The following is a 16,119-nucleotide window of genomic DNA, read 5'->3' on the forward strand; positions in this document are numbered from 1 at the left end:
ATTATCAAAGCCATGTGCTATTTGAGATTAATCAGGTCAATGCATATATATATATATTTTGTATTCAAGTCAACTTAAACTCAAATCGTGAAAAGGGACATATTTTGTATATAATACAAGCTAACTTTGCGTTCTCTCTTGAGTCTTCACATTTTATAAAGTAAATATGTATTGATTTTATGTCAAAGGATTTAAAATGTTATTAACTGTCTGGGATTTCTTTTAGCCATTGAGGGAAGTTAGATACTTATGAAGGATGTATTAACTTCACTGCAAAATAGAATCAAGTATCTCAAATCTTCCGTTTCACATTCAGTATGTGGTGATGTATTCATTGCAAAGTATCAACAATCTTCCGTTTCATACAGTATGTGGTTATGTAAGCAGTTGCAAATAAGAGGTTCCTACGTTATTTTGTGCAGTAAAAACTGTACACAAAAATCGTATTATGCTCCTGTCATGTGTCTTGTGTTCAACTTATGAATAGTAGATCTATTGGAAACAGCATTCATAAATGCTCTGACACACACACACACACACACACAAACACACACACACACACACACACACACACACACACACACACACCAATTTCAAAGGAGCTTTATTGGCATGAGAAAACATAAGTTTACATTGCCAAAACAAGTGTCAAAAATATAAAAAGCTTTTGAAAATGGGGAACAAATATACAATTGGAGTGGATTGTAAACAGACCTATGTCACACAGTATAAAACCTTTTTGTTTTTTGGTATACTTAGCTGGTTTGTAGTCCTTAAGGCCCATTCCTACTGGGCCATGCAAAAAAACAGATAAAAGATAGTTGTCTCCATTCATGTGGATGGTAAGATACAGATAATAAATATTTGTGACAGATATTTTGTATCCGTATCATACCATCCAAATTCAAAGGACCTTTATTGGCATGAGAAAACATATGTTTACATTGCCAAAGCAACTGCAAAAACAGTTGAAAATGGGGAACATATACAGTAGGCCTATACACTGGGAGGGGGTACAGCATTGTGTAAACAGAGCTATGTCGCATTGTGACATTTATATAGACCTATATATTTATACGCTTTTGGAACAAATTCGTCAAGAGGGGGATCCGGGGCCTGCTTGAAGAATCCGAAAGTGGTCCCCATCCACTTGAATGGAGACAGATATTTTTTATCTGGCCCAGTGGGAACGGGCCTTTAGGGTTGTATTCCATACTCTAGCCTTCTTTTGTCGCAACAGTTCACAAATATTGCTGCTGTTTGCACATTGTTGTATTTCTACTAGTAGGTATGAGAGTTTTTTTTTGTCATTGGTCATGTTTTCAAACTCACTTTGGGACACACATCCCAGATCCCACACACCCAGGGCCACCACACTGGTCCATGTTGTTGAGACCAAGGAATCGGAACACTTACCTTCTACATGTCATGCTGCATGGTTCCCGCATGGACCATAGATGTCGCTAACCGCACACAAATCAGACCTCTTTATGCCGCTGCAGTCTCTGAACTTGTGAACACCTATTGCCTATTGGTTTTAACATTTCATGCGTCAGAAGATGAAATACAAATACATGCACATCAATTAAAAGTTAGATTATTATTTTGTTGTCACCTGAATGTTTGTTCGTTTTAATTGCACAACCTTATTTAAGGAATAAAGTTCATCAATAATGAAATCTTGCAACAATAACTTGCTAAATGATCGAGACGAACACACGCATGACACACTGTGGCAAGCGCGAAACGTTCGGCAGCCTTTTCCGAAAAGCCGAGCACGTCCGTAACTGGTCGAGAACTGCCGAATCATCTGTCCTGCCCGGACTGCTGCCTGGAAGCGGCCGCAACGCCATGTTGACGAAGTCTCCCATCTCCGTGAGGAAAAAAATGATAGAAAACACGTTTGCCGAGAAGCAAAAGCTAAATCGCTGAAAGGAGAGAAGAGATCGCGGCGATATTTCTTTTAAAGAGCCGGGATCCGCGGAGGTTCCGGACCGGGCGACGGGGAGGCGAAACCTCCCAGGCTCCCACCGTCCCCATGAACAGCAGCACCGCTGATCCGAGCAGCGACTATCCATGAAAAAGACATTTGTGCTGCTGCTATCCGAGCTCGTCATCCCCAGTTTGTCAAAAGAGGGGGATCCGGGGCCTGCTTGAATCCGCAACGCTCGCTCTGATGCATGCGAGCTAGACGTCGTTCGTATCAGTATTTATTATTAGTGTATTGTTTTCCTTTGTTGATTTTTTTTTGCGATGAGTTTGCCACCGAAAGTGGTCCCCAAACCCGCGGCTGTCGCAGTTAGCGGACCACCTGGAAGTGGCCCTCCTTCAGCGAGCCAACTGCGACCGGCTACCCTGACCTCCGTGTCTCTGCAGCCGCCGGTGGGAGCTCCCACCGCCCCGCAGCTCAACGCCGCTCCTCCACCTCAGTATCCTTCTGATGGCAGTGACACACGAGTGTGACATTTTATGTGCGGGTGGATGCGTGTTTCCCCCCATGAATGTAACATGTACGGCTTTGAAGTCCACCACTACTACTACTAGTAAGCTACTGTATAGTGTGGCTCTCAAAGGTTTTATTTGAGAGGACCCCCATAACAGAGTGTGTACAAATGGAACCAAATAGACCAATTTGGCTCCATTTGTACACTGTGTTACAGACCTGTTATGGTCATTCAGTACTATCTCTTTATGTGTTTCTGGTAATAATTTATTGTCCACTCATTTTGTACGGACCGAGCAGAGGGAGGAGAGGGGACAATAATTATAAGGCTTTAATTTAGATACCATTGTGGCATGGGCTGCGCGACAACAAAGATAACGCGTTTTCAACTGTCAAAAGTGTAGACGCGCGTTGCGTCGACACTTTCCCGTTGGAAATACGTCATTTTGTTTAGAGGAAAGGGCTTGGTATACTTTAGCCTTGAGCTAGCGTGTTTTAATGTTAGCTTAGCAAGCCGGCTGCAGCCCTGCTGCACTGACTGCTGCAGCTTGCTAAAGGACAGTTAGTTACTATTCTACATTTACATGTTCTATCGTAAGATTTATTATCCGTGACCACATCACACAAACTTGTACAAATGTGCGCCATATAGAGCGAATAATACAATTAAAAATGCGTTGCTAGCCAACCAAGCTCCCAGGGACCCGGGCTCGCTCCACGCACCGGTTACCGGCTTTGTTTAGTTAGCAGCCAGTTAGCTTCACCCGGCTAGCATACACAAGACTGTGAAGACAGACACGTCGTCGCTGCTGGGCTGCAAGTTGCACCCATTTGATAGTAGCAGGTTAACAGTGGGGATAATAATGTTACTGTACAAGGCCAGGCTGTGGACACACAGTATTTCCTTTCCGCACAGTTGTGTTAATTCAGTGGTTCTCAAACGTTATTATGTCAGAGGGGCCGCTAAATTAATGTGTATTTGGCCGCGGACCCCCATGAACAGCTTTTGTGACAGACAGTCCATACAAGATTTGTGGTGTTCGACATTTTCAAATAATGTCAAGATTTCTATGAAAATATCTGATGTATATAGGGCCACTTTGAGAACCCCTGTATTAGACCACCGACCACCATAACTCTGAGAGTGTAAAGGGTCCATTTAGTTCCATTTGTACACTCCTAGAGTTACAGCCACATAAGGGTCAATTGGTTCATATACCCATCATTCATCTGGGAACCCCCTCAAGAACCCCTGGGGGTCCCCGGACCCCACTTTGAGAACCACTGTCCTAATTAACGTTCGGGACGATGTACTTAACCCGATAGGCCTACGGGGCTAGAGACAGAGAACCAAATGGTCCTGTTATCTGGACCTCCATGTACTTTGACAGGCGTGTCAGTGCCAGGCACAGGGGCTCTTGAAATGACAGCCAAGTTTGTGAGGTAACCGGCTGACTGTCATGATCACCCTGACAGAAGAGGTTGCTTTTGTATTTCTAGTTAACAAGGCACAGATTTAAACAGTGAATTGCATTTTTTCTGGTCATGGCTATGTCAGCGTTTCTGTCTTTCTTTTGGAGATTCCTGAAGTCAACGACTTTTAAGGCCTGTCCATAGTATCTCCAAAACCGAACTTCGGTTGGCCAAATTCTAATTTCGGTGTAATGCTTTTCAGAAGTCGCAAGTGAAGTCATTTTGCAGTCGAACCGGACAAAAAGTTCGGTTTCGGATGGACAGGCCTTAATTCCAAAGATAAAGACTTGTCTTTGCTTTTGATATGGCTCATTGAATACATTTTTACCCATATTGTTCAAAATAGCAGGTGAATCATGGTGAATTGCCATAGACAGTCCACTCATCATTTGACTTTTAATGTAGTGAAGTCACCATGGTTATGTCACCCCCTGTTTTATTTACAGCATGGTGGCAGTGGTGTGAGAGGATTAGGTTGACTTCCTGTGACTGCTGGTGGCAGAGAGGTGTGTTTCAGAAATACAACAGCTTCTGTGGTTAACTGAGTGTGTCTGTGGTTAAATGTTCACTCATTCAGTAGGAGGCACCTTGTAATACTGATGTGTAACTTGTGTAAGAGACATGGGAATAGATGGTGCAGGCCTGCAGGGATCATAATTTCTCTATACTAGCCCTTACCCGTTCAAAGATATGAGCTCTGAAATGATGTGCAGTGTGTGGGTTATGGGGTGTGCACTGTGCACACAGTATATGAGGGAATGGAAAGTAACTTTAACTGGTGCTTACATGATAATATGTAGGAGCGTCAATGTAAGAAATACCCGTTTCGTTTAATGGCTACAGAGATACTCGATCTACATGATTTTTGGACAACATCTGTAACAGGGCCAGTCACCCCCCCCCCCCCCCCCCCTCCCCCACCCCGCCGCCTGCACGCGCACGCACGCACACACACACACACACACACACACACACACACACACACACACACACACACACACACACAGATGGTTAAACATGTTGCCTCATGCTAGATGCAGAATAGATAAGCCTCATGCTAGATGCAGAATAGATAGTAGATACATCATAAAAATGCTAATATACAGCAAACGATTTGTGAAAGTGACAAACGGGCTTCACAGTTATGTTAGGTGTGCTCATATGCTAATGGTGATGCGATTTCAGATCAATTGCTCCAGCCACTGAGGAGAAATGCTGTTTCAGACACTCAGACAGGCAGAATAGATAGTAGATACACCATAAAAATGCTAATATACAGCAAACGATTTGTGAAAGTGACAAACGGGCTTCACAGTTATGTTAGGTGTGTTCATATGCTAATGGTGATGCGATTTCAGATCAATTGCTCCAGCCACTGAGGAGAAACGCTGTTTCAGACAGACAGACTTTTGGAAAATTATATGTTTGATATGCTAATAAAATCAAACCCAAGTGTGAAGTGAGCAGTGGTGTGTGTGTGTGTGTGTGTGTGTGTGTGTGTGTGTGTGTGTGTGTGTGTGTGTGTGTGTGTGTGTGTGTGTGTGTGTGTGTGTGTGTGTGTGTGTGTGTGTGTGTGTGTGTGTGTGTGTGTGTGTGTGTGTGTGTGTGTGTGTGTGTGTGTGACCTGCTGACACCCCCCCGTGTGTGTGTGTGTGTGTGAGAGATGCCATACTTGCTCACTCAGGCCACCACTGGTATTGCAGTTGATGTTCAGGCTACATACAGACTCAGGCTACATACAGACACACCGCATACACACACGGCCACGTATAGGAGAGGCGTGTGACTACCGCTCAAAAATATTTTTGATAACTTCAATAAGCACATGAAATGCTGAATAGTAGATATTTTCTGGATTTTCTACTTTTGTGTCCTCTTTAGACTGAGCATATAAAACAACTTGTGAAATAGTTTTGGCCTACTTTGTTGACCAAGATCCAGGGGCGCATCTTGGATTCGTCTTGTTTGGGCACATTTGATTTTTAAATTGAATGATTGAATTTTTTTTACTTAGTGAGAAATGTGCATCCGTAATTGCCAAGTATACCCAGCAGCTTATCAACATTTTGAGCAATCATTGCTGTTTGAAGTGGCATTAAAACTATTATTTTACATTGTATAATTGTCTCTCTCCTCAATAGTGTTTTGCGTTGGATTTGTGCCTCCATTGGGAACCTTGGGACTTTCCACTTTTTTGTGTGGCACATATGAGGAGTGCCATCTCCCCATACCAACAGAGGTGGACACCTGATGGGTGTGGGGGCTAATTTTCAGAGCTACCCTACAGCACTTGTGTAATGAATGAGTGTATAGAATCGCTTGGCTCACAGGCGCAACCATCTTTTAACAGTGAGAGTTGCACAGCCAATTGTGAATTGGTGATTGCGGCGATTTACGGCAACTTAGTTCAATTTAATAAATCTGTGCATCGCAATGACTACTGTGTGTGAATGCTTGTGCAGGGTGTATGCATGTAGAGATTGAGATGCCAGGGCTGAGAGATGCACTACTTCAGGGGCCAGTCAGATTTCAGCAGAGACCAATGACATTTGACATTGTCTACACCCAGTCACACTGTTCCCCTTTAATAGACAGAAAACATACACGTTTCTGGTCTTGTCCGTCAATGTCAAGATATAACTTAAAATCATAAAACACAGCAGTAATCCCAATGCACCATGCCATGTTTTCGTGTGATGTTCTTGTCCAGTCTGTATCAAATCGACCACATCACGTATCACAGCACGTCTGCCCTCTGATGTCAGGAGCGTGGGAGGATGTTATGCTCTGTCTGGCCTGTGGTCCTAAAGGATGGTATTTCCCACTTGGTATGTCCCTGTGCTGTGTGTGAATGCTTGGGCAGGGTGTATGCGTGTTGAGATTGAGATGCCAGGGCTGGGAGATGCTCATGAGGAGAGGGTGGGATAGGCGGAGGAGGTGGAGGGCAGTTTGTTTCTGCTCCTGGTTGCCAGAGAAACAACCAGCGCATGCGGCTGCCGCTGCCCTCCCCAGACAATGGCAGCACTGCTTAGCATTCAGAGCGAGGGGCCAAGGCGGTGCTTCCCACCATCTGCCAACAAAGGGCCCAGGTCAGCCAGCCTTGCCTCAGTGCGTTCTCTCCCTCCCTACTAACCCTTCTGCTAGCCAGAGAACTAAACCCCCCCCCCCCCCCCCCAACACACACACTTATCTTAACCCCGTTGCTGATAACTTGGTCTTTATGGTACAGTGCTTTGTGGCTTGCTTTGTGGTAAAGTATCCTTTTAATTTCATAGGGATAGACACATTCCTTCTGTCTACATGGCTCAATGTATTTACAGTACACAATTCTTTGCCCTCATTTGGCTTCCTGTAAAAAAGATGACGATGCAGTCTAATAGTGAAAAGTGAGGTTGAGTCGAGACTGGAGTGTATCCTATGAACCGGGCAATCCGTCGCTTTCATTATGCAGCCAGTATTGACTTGGGAGTTGTGACTCGCGATTAGGTAACTTATGTACGCAGCTGGTGGGTCACACAGAAAAGCCATCCCATATTCTGGGACAGGTGCGTGCAGCCAACATGTTGAGATGTTCCCAGGAGCACTGGCGCATACTGTGGCACGTTATAAATAAACTGCTGAGTTGTTCTGAGCCAGCATTCAGACCAGTCCTGTTCTACAACGTCTGTGTTGGGGGTGGGTGTCACCAGCACCAGCAGCACTCTAAACCTGTGTTCTCAGCCAGTTGTGCCGGGGACCCTGATCTGGGTCAACAGATGTTCTGACAAGAACTTTATGAATATAAAAAACAGCAAGATTGTGTGTTTAAGTATTGGGTTCATATGACTTAGTTCAGGGAGACAATGCCGCTGCCCACTATCAGATCAGGTCTTGTTTTTGTTGTCAAATTCACTTCTAATTTAATGCGTTCTATATTTGAGTGTTGATGGCAATGATGCCAAGGGTAATCTTAAAAGAAAAAGAAGAGGCTTATGTGGCTGTAAAATACCTCCATTCTCAGTATGCTCAAAGATCTGGTCAATAAGAGGGTTGAATCCCCCTGGCCTACCACCTATTGTCTGGACTGTGGTGAAAGAGCAGTCTCAGCACCAGCAGGCAGTCAGAGCTTTGTGAGCTCTCTGTTCATCCATTGGTGTGTGCACACAAGTTTTTGAACTGTGTGTGTGTGTGTGTGTGTGTGTGTGTGTGTGTGTGTGTGTGTGTGTGTGTGTGTGTGTGTGTGTGTGTGTGTGTGTGTGTGTGTGTGTGTGTGTGTGACTGTGTGTGTGTGTGTGTGTGTGTGTGTGTGTGATCTACACAAGTGACAGTAGAGAAGCAAGAGGGTCTGTGTCAGTCTACTCTACACCATCTGGGCTGTCTCCACTCACTTCCTGTGCCTCTACTCTGAACCCGGCACGCTGATAGTCCCAGGTATCCCACACTGTCTGAGGGCAGAAGCTGGGCCACTGCCAGAAGCCAGATGGGAGTTCCTCTATAGGACCATAAAATGGATGGCAGTAAAAGGGGGTTGGAGGGGGGCTGTCATATATGTAAATAGATAATTGGCATAAATATCGAGGTGACGTGAAGCGTGAACTTTTCAACATGTTAACCCATCACTTGATCCCCCATCAAGTTATACATAGGGATGGGACGATATGAAAATTTCATATCACGATTATTGTGACAAAAGAAATCGCGGTGTACGATATTACCGTGTTAAAAAAAATCCATTATCTTGGGGCGGAACATTTTCCACAGAATTGAACATTTTCCAAAAAACTGAAAATTTTCCAAAAAAATAGCAGATCTACAAGCTCACAATGCGTCTCGTTGCGAGTTGTAGATCGGCTATTCTTTGGCAAAGACATTTGAGAGTGAAAAAAAGACTATCAATTATAGAGGGTTTAAGTGGTACCGTATATGCAGCTCGGCAAATAAAAAAGTGAACTGAACCCAGTGCATGACGGAGGACGCTATCACAATAAATTAAATCTCCACAATACGATTATCGTGAGTGTTTTTTATCACGATAAACGACAATATCGCGTATCGTCCCATCCCTACTACTTATACATAGGTCTATCTTCTTTATTTTGCTCTCAATGTGCACCAGAGTGATGCTGCATTTAACTTGCATTTAATTTTGAATGTGCAAAATGTGCTGGCGTCTCGGTGTGATCGCCCCCGTCATTTGCGGTCCACAGACAACCCTGACTCGTTAGAATTGCTGCACTGAATGCTTGTAACACAGGAGTCACACATCACTATAACTGAATCAAAATAATGATGAGTACTAGATCAAGGTCAAATGGGCGATCTATGTGGTAATCATGGCACTGGCAGACAAGTTCACAACCGGAATCGACCGCTGAGAGGGATTGCACAGAGCAATATAAAAACCCCTTTGGGAATTACACCTCAAAGTAAAATAGCTCTATATACCAAGTGCCCCTTAAGCAGAAATGTATACTTTTTGTTTAACCCTTATAGCGGGTAATAAACACTTCCTCGACCCCTCTCTGTTTTGCTATTCTTGCCTCTGGTATCCCCCTCTCCTGTTACTCCCCGTCCCTTGCTTTCTCTCTTACTTACACACTCAGCACTTAAGTGGCTTTACAGTAAGCTATGAAGAGGCTGGAGCAGCGCAAAGCTTTCCCTCCCCTTGTGGCCATAAGGGAGGCTTACAGGTCACCTTCAGGTCAGGGGACAGGGGTCTGGACATTTGGACTTTGTGGTCACACTATAGAATCAGGGTTGACTTGTATGCTCAAAATAAGGCATTGGTTCTCAAGTGGTTTCACTCCAACAAGAACATTTTTGATATATTTAGTGTGATTGCCCCTGCAGGGAAACCAGACTATAGCGCTTGTCTGACTTTATTCCATCCATCTTTTCCATATCTTCCCCTCCTAGATAAACCTTTTGTTGCCGCGCTACTCCTCCCACAGTGTTGGTGGCACACACTTGAGCCATATGTCAAATCGACCGTCTTCTTCAGGAACCGATTCCTTGCATTTTGCTAAGGGATACGTTATATATAGTTTAATTTATATAAATGTATTCGTAAATTAATTTTCTCCTTTGACTTTAATTAAACAATTAAACTTTTCCCAAATATGGAGATGACTCACATCATAGACCACATGAGACATCAGAGATCTCTATACAGTATATGGGCATAAAAGGGACAAGGACCGACACAGATCTCTATATATGGCCATTAATTTGTTAGTGAATGAATTTGACCCATTGACTTGAATTTTACCCATTGACTTGAATTTTACCCATTGACTTGAATGGGGAAAATTCTAATCTCATTTGCAAGTGTGACTCGCGTCACAGCAACCACACTTGCAGCCAATTTCCTAATGCATTTTCAAGTATAGTATTGATATTGAAATGTTCAAATTATTGGTTAAAATATATATTACATTTGATTTAATATATTGCATATTCGTAGTAGTTGCAAAGTTTCCTTATCTAAATTGACCGTGACCCTTTGAGAGTAACTCGTGGCCCACTTTTCCATCACTGTCTGCTTGGCAGTTGGACCACTGCTCGAGAGGGATTCCCCACATCTTACCCAAGTTCAGAGACTGGCTTGAGAGAGACAGACAAATCTCAACATTTAGTCGAGGTCTAGTTTACCTCATTAGTCCCGGCCAATTTATGCTGTCATTTTGTCAGACAACTGATTCAAAAGCAGTCTTAACTAAACAAAGTATTTTATTTAGCTCATATAAGGTCATATAGCGATTGCTTGTTTTTATATAAAAAAAAGTTGTTATTATATTCAGACTGCTAACAATGCTCCCAAAAAAAATCTAGTTTCAGTGACACTTTTAGGTGCTGCAGACTGCCTCCAAAACAATGATTTTATCTGTGAGAAGCTCTGCTATTGGTCCAGAAATACGTGCTCACTTGCAACTAACCAATCAGGGTGTGTTTAGTTCAGATTGGTTGGACCTGTCTGTCCATCATTTTAGCCCCGGGTCGGCCGGTTCATGCACCAATGCGCTGCTACTGACAAGAGCTTCTCACAGATAACAGAATAGTTTTGGTGGCAGACTGCAGCCCCTAGAAGTGTCATAGACACTACATTTTTTTAGGGAGCATTGTTAGCTGTCTGAATATAATAAAATAAAAAATGTAAATAAAAATAAGCAATCGGCAAAAAATCTGCTTATGTCAGCAGAAAACTGCTTATCAACTTTTAGGGACAGTTAAGATTATTATTTTATCCCATTCTTTCCAGCAGGCATTCTGCAAAGGAATGATACAATGAATATGAGGGCAGTATGGATGCTTCCATACACTAATTCAATGATTAACTTATGATATCACTAGCAGGTTAGAGGTGGAAGGTAGCCTAATCCATCAGGATATGTACAGCCTAAATGCTTAACATGTTGACCGTGACATACTGCACCCTGACATGAGTGCATAGTACTGACACACTGGGAGAAAAAAGACCCACGTGTTGGCTTGTGATATCTGATCCCACATAACAGGAGTTTCCAGGGTTAAGCACAGATACCTTCTCTAATCTCTATGTAGCACTGCTAGTAGAGATGTTCTTTGACCTACCTCCACAGTGGCACAGTGCAGTTGCTGATTGCTAACTGTAAAGGGCCGTACCGTGACCGTACTACATAAGAATGATAACTAAAATGTAGAGATGTTACCGATCAATCGGCAATGGATCGGATCGGGCCGATCAAAGCGTGATCGGCGATAATCGGTGGTTTAGATCAAAAGGTAAATTCACCGATCCGATCGGATCGGTGCATCCGATCAACCAGCCGTTCAGTATGCCCACTTGAGGCCATTTTGGGGTATTGATTTCCACAGTGCTGAAGGAATAATTAGTTACTGCTATGATAATAAATACATAGTAATGCTAGTAAATAACTATAAGGCAAATATATAAATGAATTCATGAGTGAATGAATGAATTAAAGTTAAAACATTAACATTTAGAAAATATAAATAATAACTTGATCGGATCGGTGATTGATCGGTATCGGGTGATCAAACTTTTGTGATCGGTGCTCGCTGTTCGGTTCCAAAAAACCTGATCGGACCATCCCTACTATAATGATAATGTGAGCATCTGGATGAAGGATAACGAGACGGAAAAGGAAAACCAGAAGGTTGTGGGGTCACAAAAGTCTTCAAAGATGAGTTTCTTGAACAAATTTCAAAAGCTGAATAGTCTTTGAACATGCTTTCTATAAGCAATAAAGTTGTACTTATTAAAATTAACTGCATCCCTCCTTGCCACTCTTCTCACTCTGTAGTGCTCAAAGACACATAGCGGAAGCTTCTTAAAGATGCAGAGTCGTCTTTTCAGTGGTTTTATTCATATTCTTTATATTCGTATTAATAAAAAATGCAAGCTAAATCAAGTGCTTTATAAATGTTGTAGTTTATCTGTCATTCTTGACGATGAAAAAGATTTTCGCTTCTTTTTTAACTTTTGTGCTTCCCAGTAACTGGGAAGCAATGCAATATGGATAATAATCAGGACCAGATTATTAACCTCAATGATTGATGAGTGAGTCTCTCTGAAAATGAATTTAAAATAATGTATTTGATTTGGAATGATTTTTAAAATGGCACATTTATAGTTATGGTTATTGCTCTTGGTGTGGACATCCCTTGACACAGGTACAATGTGATAAGTGATTGGTAGGGTTACCAAAAATCCTGGTATTTTAGTGGCTGCTGAGGAGAAATGGTGTGAAAGATCTTGTGAGATCTTACAGTAGGCTATATCCTTATGAACATGAGATGATTGTCCACTGTCAGATATTTGGCATCTTTGTGGAATATTTTGGTCGGGCAAGGGATCCCCAGCCCTCGCCCACCCCAATTGTTTTCCCTTGATTCTTTGTGATGTCTATTGTATCAGTCACTAAGCCAGGGTCAAATGTGAAGCCGTCACCAGTGGCCTCCTTTTATCCAGTGTCAAAGAGTCTGCTTTGTCTACATGATTACTTGGCAAACACAGCATCTTAGTTTTACACCAGGGATGCAAACAGTTATGTGAATCATGGAGATCTGAAGAGGTTCTCTTTTTGAGGAATGTGCCACAGAAGTCAATTAGAATGCAGATAGTAAAAGTTAGAAACCTTTGTCTCATTTGCGCAGGTGCATTTTACACACTTCTTTTCATGCACCCTCATTTCGAGAGCAGTATCCGCTCCCCACGGATGGTGAAATCCCCCAAGGATTATTAGTGTTTTCTTCTGTTGGCTGACGAACATTATCAGGCCTGGGCCATTTGTGCCAGATTAGATTTTCTATGTTTTCTTAAAATAACTTTTTGCTACTACTATTTGGTACACCATATCATTGCTAGCCATTGTGAGCAAAATGTATCAGTCAGATTTGGCACATTCGATTCCAATTGGCTTTGTCTGCCTTGTGACATGTGATATGTGACACTTTTCTAGTTTGATGTGGTTTTGACTTTGACTTAGTTGTAACATTAGCTGGCCCTGTAGGTAATGTTATAACTGAATGCTTAGGGTTACGCTATCTAAATGACTGCGTAGCATCAGGTGTAATGCTGTTCCATTCAGATAACGTGTTTTCCATTGCTCCAGCCATTTCAGTTGCAGAAAAACTCACAGTTCCACAACAAGAGGCCTATGTTTCGGCCCGCAAACGGCGCAATGCTCTGAGTGAGGCAGCTTGATGTGCAAGTACACCCACTGGACATGACAGCTCAACTCGAGCAGTTGTGGGTTCTGTGTCTTGCTCAAGGGCACTAAAGCAGTGTTGAGGGAAGGGCAAGTGTCGGAATGCATCATGCGGAGCTGTGCATATTTTGGTCATTGCACAATAAGCCATGGGCAGTTAACTCTCCCCACGCTTTGAACGTTAACGTTCGCCCCATTTTTTACAGAACCTCGATGCCAATACGGCGCTCGTTCGTTCGTTCGTCTGATGACTGTAAGCTGATGAGGGGTCGCGCGGCCGTGTACTGTAAACACATTTTCCGCGGTGATGGTGTAAAAAATCCATTATGCGTTACATCAACGGAGACAATTTCACTTCCTTGTTGATTTCCTCTGGCCCCGGAGCTCTGTAGCCAGTGACTGGTCTTCTTCTTCTTCAACACATAACAGGCAAATTCACATTCATTCTCGCATGACGCCGCCCTCTGCTGCCTGGCAGACCAAAGTGCACTATTGCACAATTAAAAAATAAATAAAAATAAATGTCTATCTTTCTACTATAACGTCGCAAAGGTAAGCCGCTTTTTGATGGCACCAGACCCAATAAATAAATAAATAATCTGGCAGTAGGAGAGTTAAGGAAAAGATTATGGTTGGTATCAATACTGAGTGTGTTTGATTCCGAGGATAACTGACGCTATTCCTATATATCTATTGTACACAGACAATCCCATTTTCTGAATAGAAATCACAGAAATCTATAAGCTAACATTGTGCCCCCACCAGTTCTCTTCAAGCAGAAAATTATGATTTGACTAGAGCTTAATAAGCATGGTCAGCCACTTTCACGGTTGTGCCTGGTACTTGCAGTTTGTGTGTGTGACTGCATCCATCTGCTTCTCTGGTTGTTCACAAGGTGCTTGGTACGGTTTAGTTTCTGGCAGGCTAACCTCAACATGACTATGAGCAAAGGACCTCTGGCAATAAACCCCCTGGAATGTGTGGTCACTGCCAGCGTTCAGGAATTCATCACAGTTTTTGGTCATTGCCAGCAGGAAAAAAGCTCTTTGATTTTTTTGAGAGAAGCATATGTGTATTTGGAGGCGTGGCTGAGTCAGCCCAGGTATCAGCAATGAGTTTGTACATGTACAGTGATAGTCAGCCACACTTTTTTAATTATAAGAAGCGCAGATGGGGTATCCATTATCCAAATTATATTTTCAAGCTCCTGAGACACCAAAAAATAACCACGATCCACAGAAGAAGCACCTTTTGTTTGCACCTCCAAATACACTCATGTAATGTTAATTCCCTGACCCTATTCACTAGTACTAGGGTGTGATATCCCTGTAGCTAAAGGAATAAAGACAAGAAAGCTGTATAGATGAATACCATTATTGATCCTGCTGGGAGAAATGTAGATGCCAGAGACGGGAGAAAAGTTTGTTTATTATGGACATACAAATAATGATGTATTTTTATTTCTCTGGGTAACTGGGACAGGCACTGTTTTTGACTGTTAATGAGGCCACAGGAATATGTGAAACCAAAACTGTTTATGTTACTCCAAAGTGGAACACTGACTGACTAACCCTAAGCCCTTTGTTTTACCGACCAAACGTTTTGTTTTTAAATCTAAGAGGAAGAATTTATGTAGATAGATTACTAATGTAGATTACGGCCAAGGCTTTTTCCTATTGTATTTACCTGATTTTAGAGGGCTCCGTGTACTCAGCATGTGTCCATTATGTTCAAGGGGGGTCCGGTGACGGCTGACGAACGTCTTTCACGCGGAGAAGACAAAATACAACGGCGATGACCCGTGTGTAAGTTATGGTCCATAGAAGAGGGGATGTTTTGACCAAAGGCGCGATATGGGAAAAGAAGAAGCCAAGACGAATCAATTTTTCTGCAGCTATAATGATTACAATTCAATGGAACGTCTGGGAGCGTCTTAGGCACTCCATGTGTCACTAATATGCATTTGTTTCAACCACAAACTAGTCACTGGTGTGAAATCACCACTGAGACAGGACCAAATTACCCACTAACAAAATGGCAGCTCCATAAACGTATACTGTATGGGTGGTACTGTTACACATATCCAGTGTTGAATTAGCCCCATATCTTTTCTGAACAGGGGTCACACCGCTCACGCAAACGGGCATGCATTGATACCAAAACCCCCCAAGTTCACACCTCGCCGACGCTTTAGTGTCACAACAGAGTGTTTTAACCCAAACATTGAATCACCAATGCACCACTGCACATATCCGGGTGAGTTGGCTCTCTGTTCATTACTACTCTGTGTGATTCATAATATGAGACAGAAACCTGCTCCATGCTAAGGTCAAGCCACTTTGTTCACATCCAAAAGCCCGAGCTACAGGCAGAAAAGAGCAGGACTGCCACTTGATGAGACAGAAATCTGAGTGCTTAGCGAGAATGCTCAATCGTTTTCACAGTTTGCCTGCAATCACTATGGGGAGAAGAAAGGCTAGGCACAGCACGTCCTGCTGAGGCAGTAATGGATTG

At 42.9% G+C, this 16,119-nt stretch overlaps 1 protein-coding gene across 15 annotated transcripts in view; it reads left to right on the plus strand.

Annotated features, from left to right (window-relative positions):
- Positions 1 to 1,734: 1,734 nt before the first annotated feature.
- Positions 1,735 to 16,119, plus strand: part of eif4g3a (eukaryotic translation initiation factor 4 gamma, 3a) — a 108,623-nt gene continuing 94,238 nt past the window's right edge. For 7 of the 15 annotated variants that reach the window (XM_080729043.1, XM_080729047.1, XM_080729052.1 and 4 more), the window contains exon 1: positions 1,736 to 2,429. In XM_080729043.1, the coding sequence (XP_080585169.1) occupies positions 2,254 to 2,429 (176 nt within the window). In that variant the 5' untranslated portion in view covers positions 1,736 to 2,253. Of the gene's footprint in view, positions 2,430 to 2,482; positions 2,544 to 4,362; positions 4,423 to 16,119 lie in introns of those variants that run through there. The other 8 variants (XM_080729058.1, XM_080729054.1, XM_080729045.1 and 5 more) reach the window with 4 other exon arrangements.

Source organism: Nannobrachium achirus (assembly GCF_963921795.1).
Source record: "Nannobrachium achirus genome assembly, chromosome: 6".
Lineage (NCBI taxonomy): Eukaryota > Metazoa > Chordata > Actinopteri > Myctophiformes > Myctophidae > Nannobrachium > Nannobrachium achirus.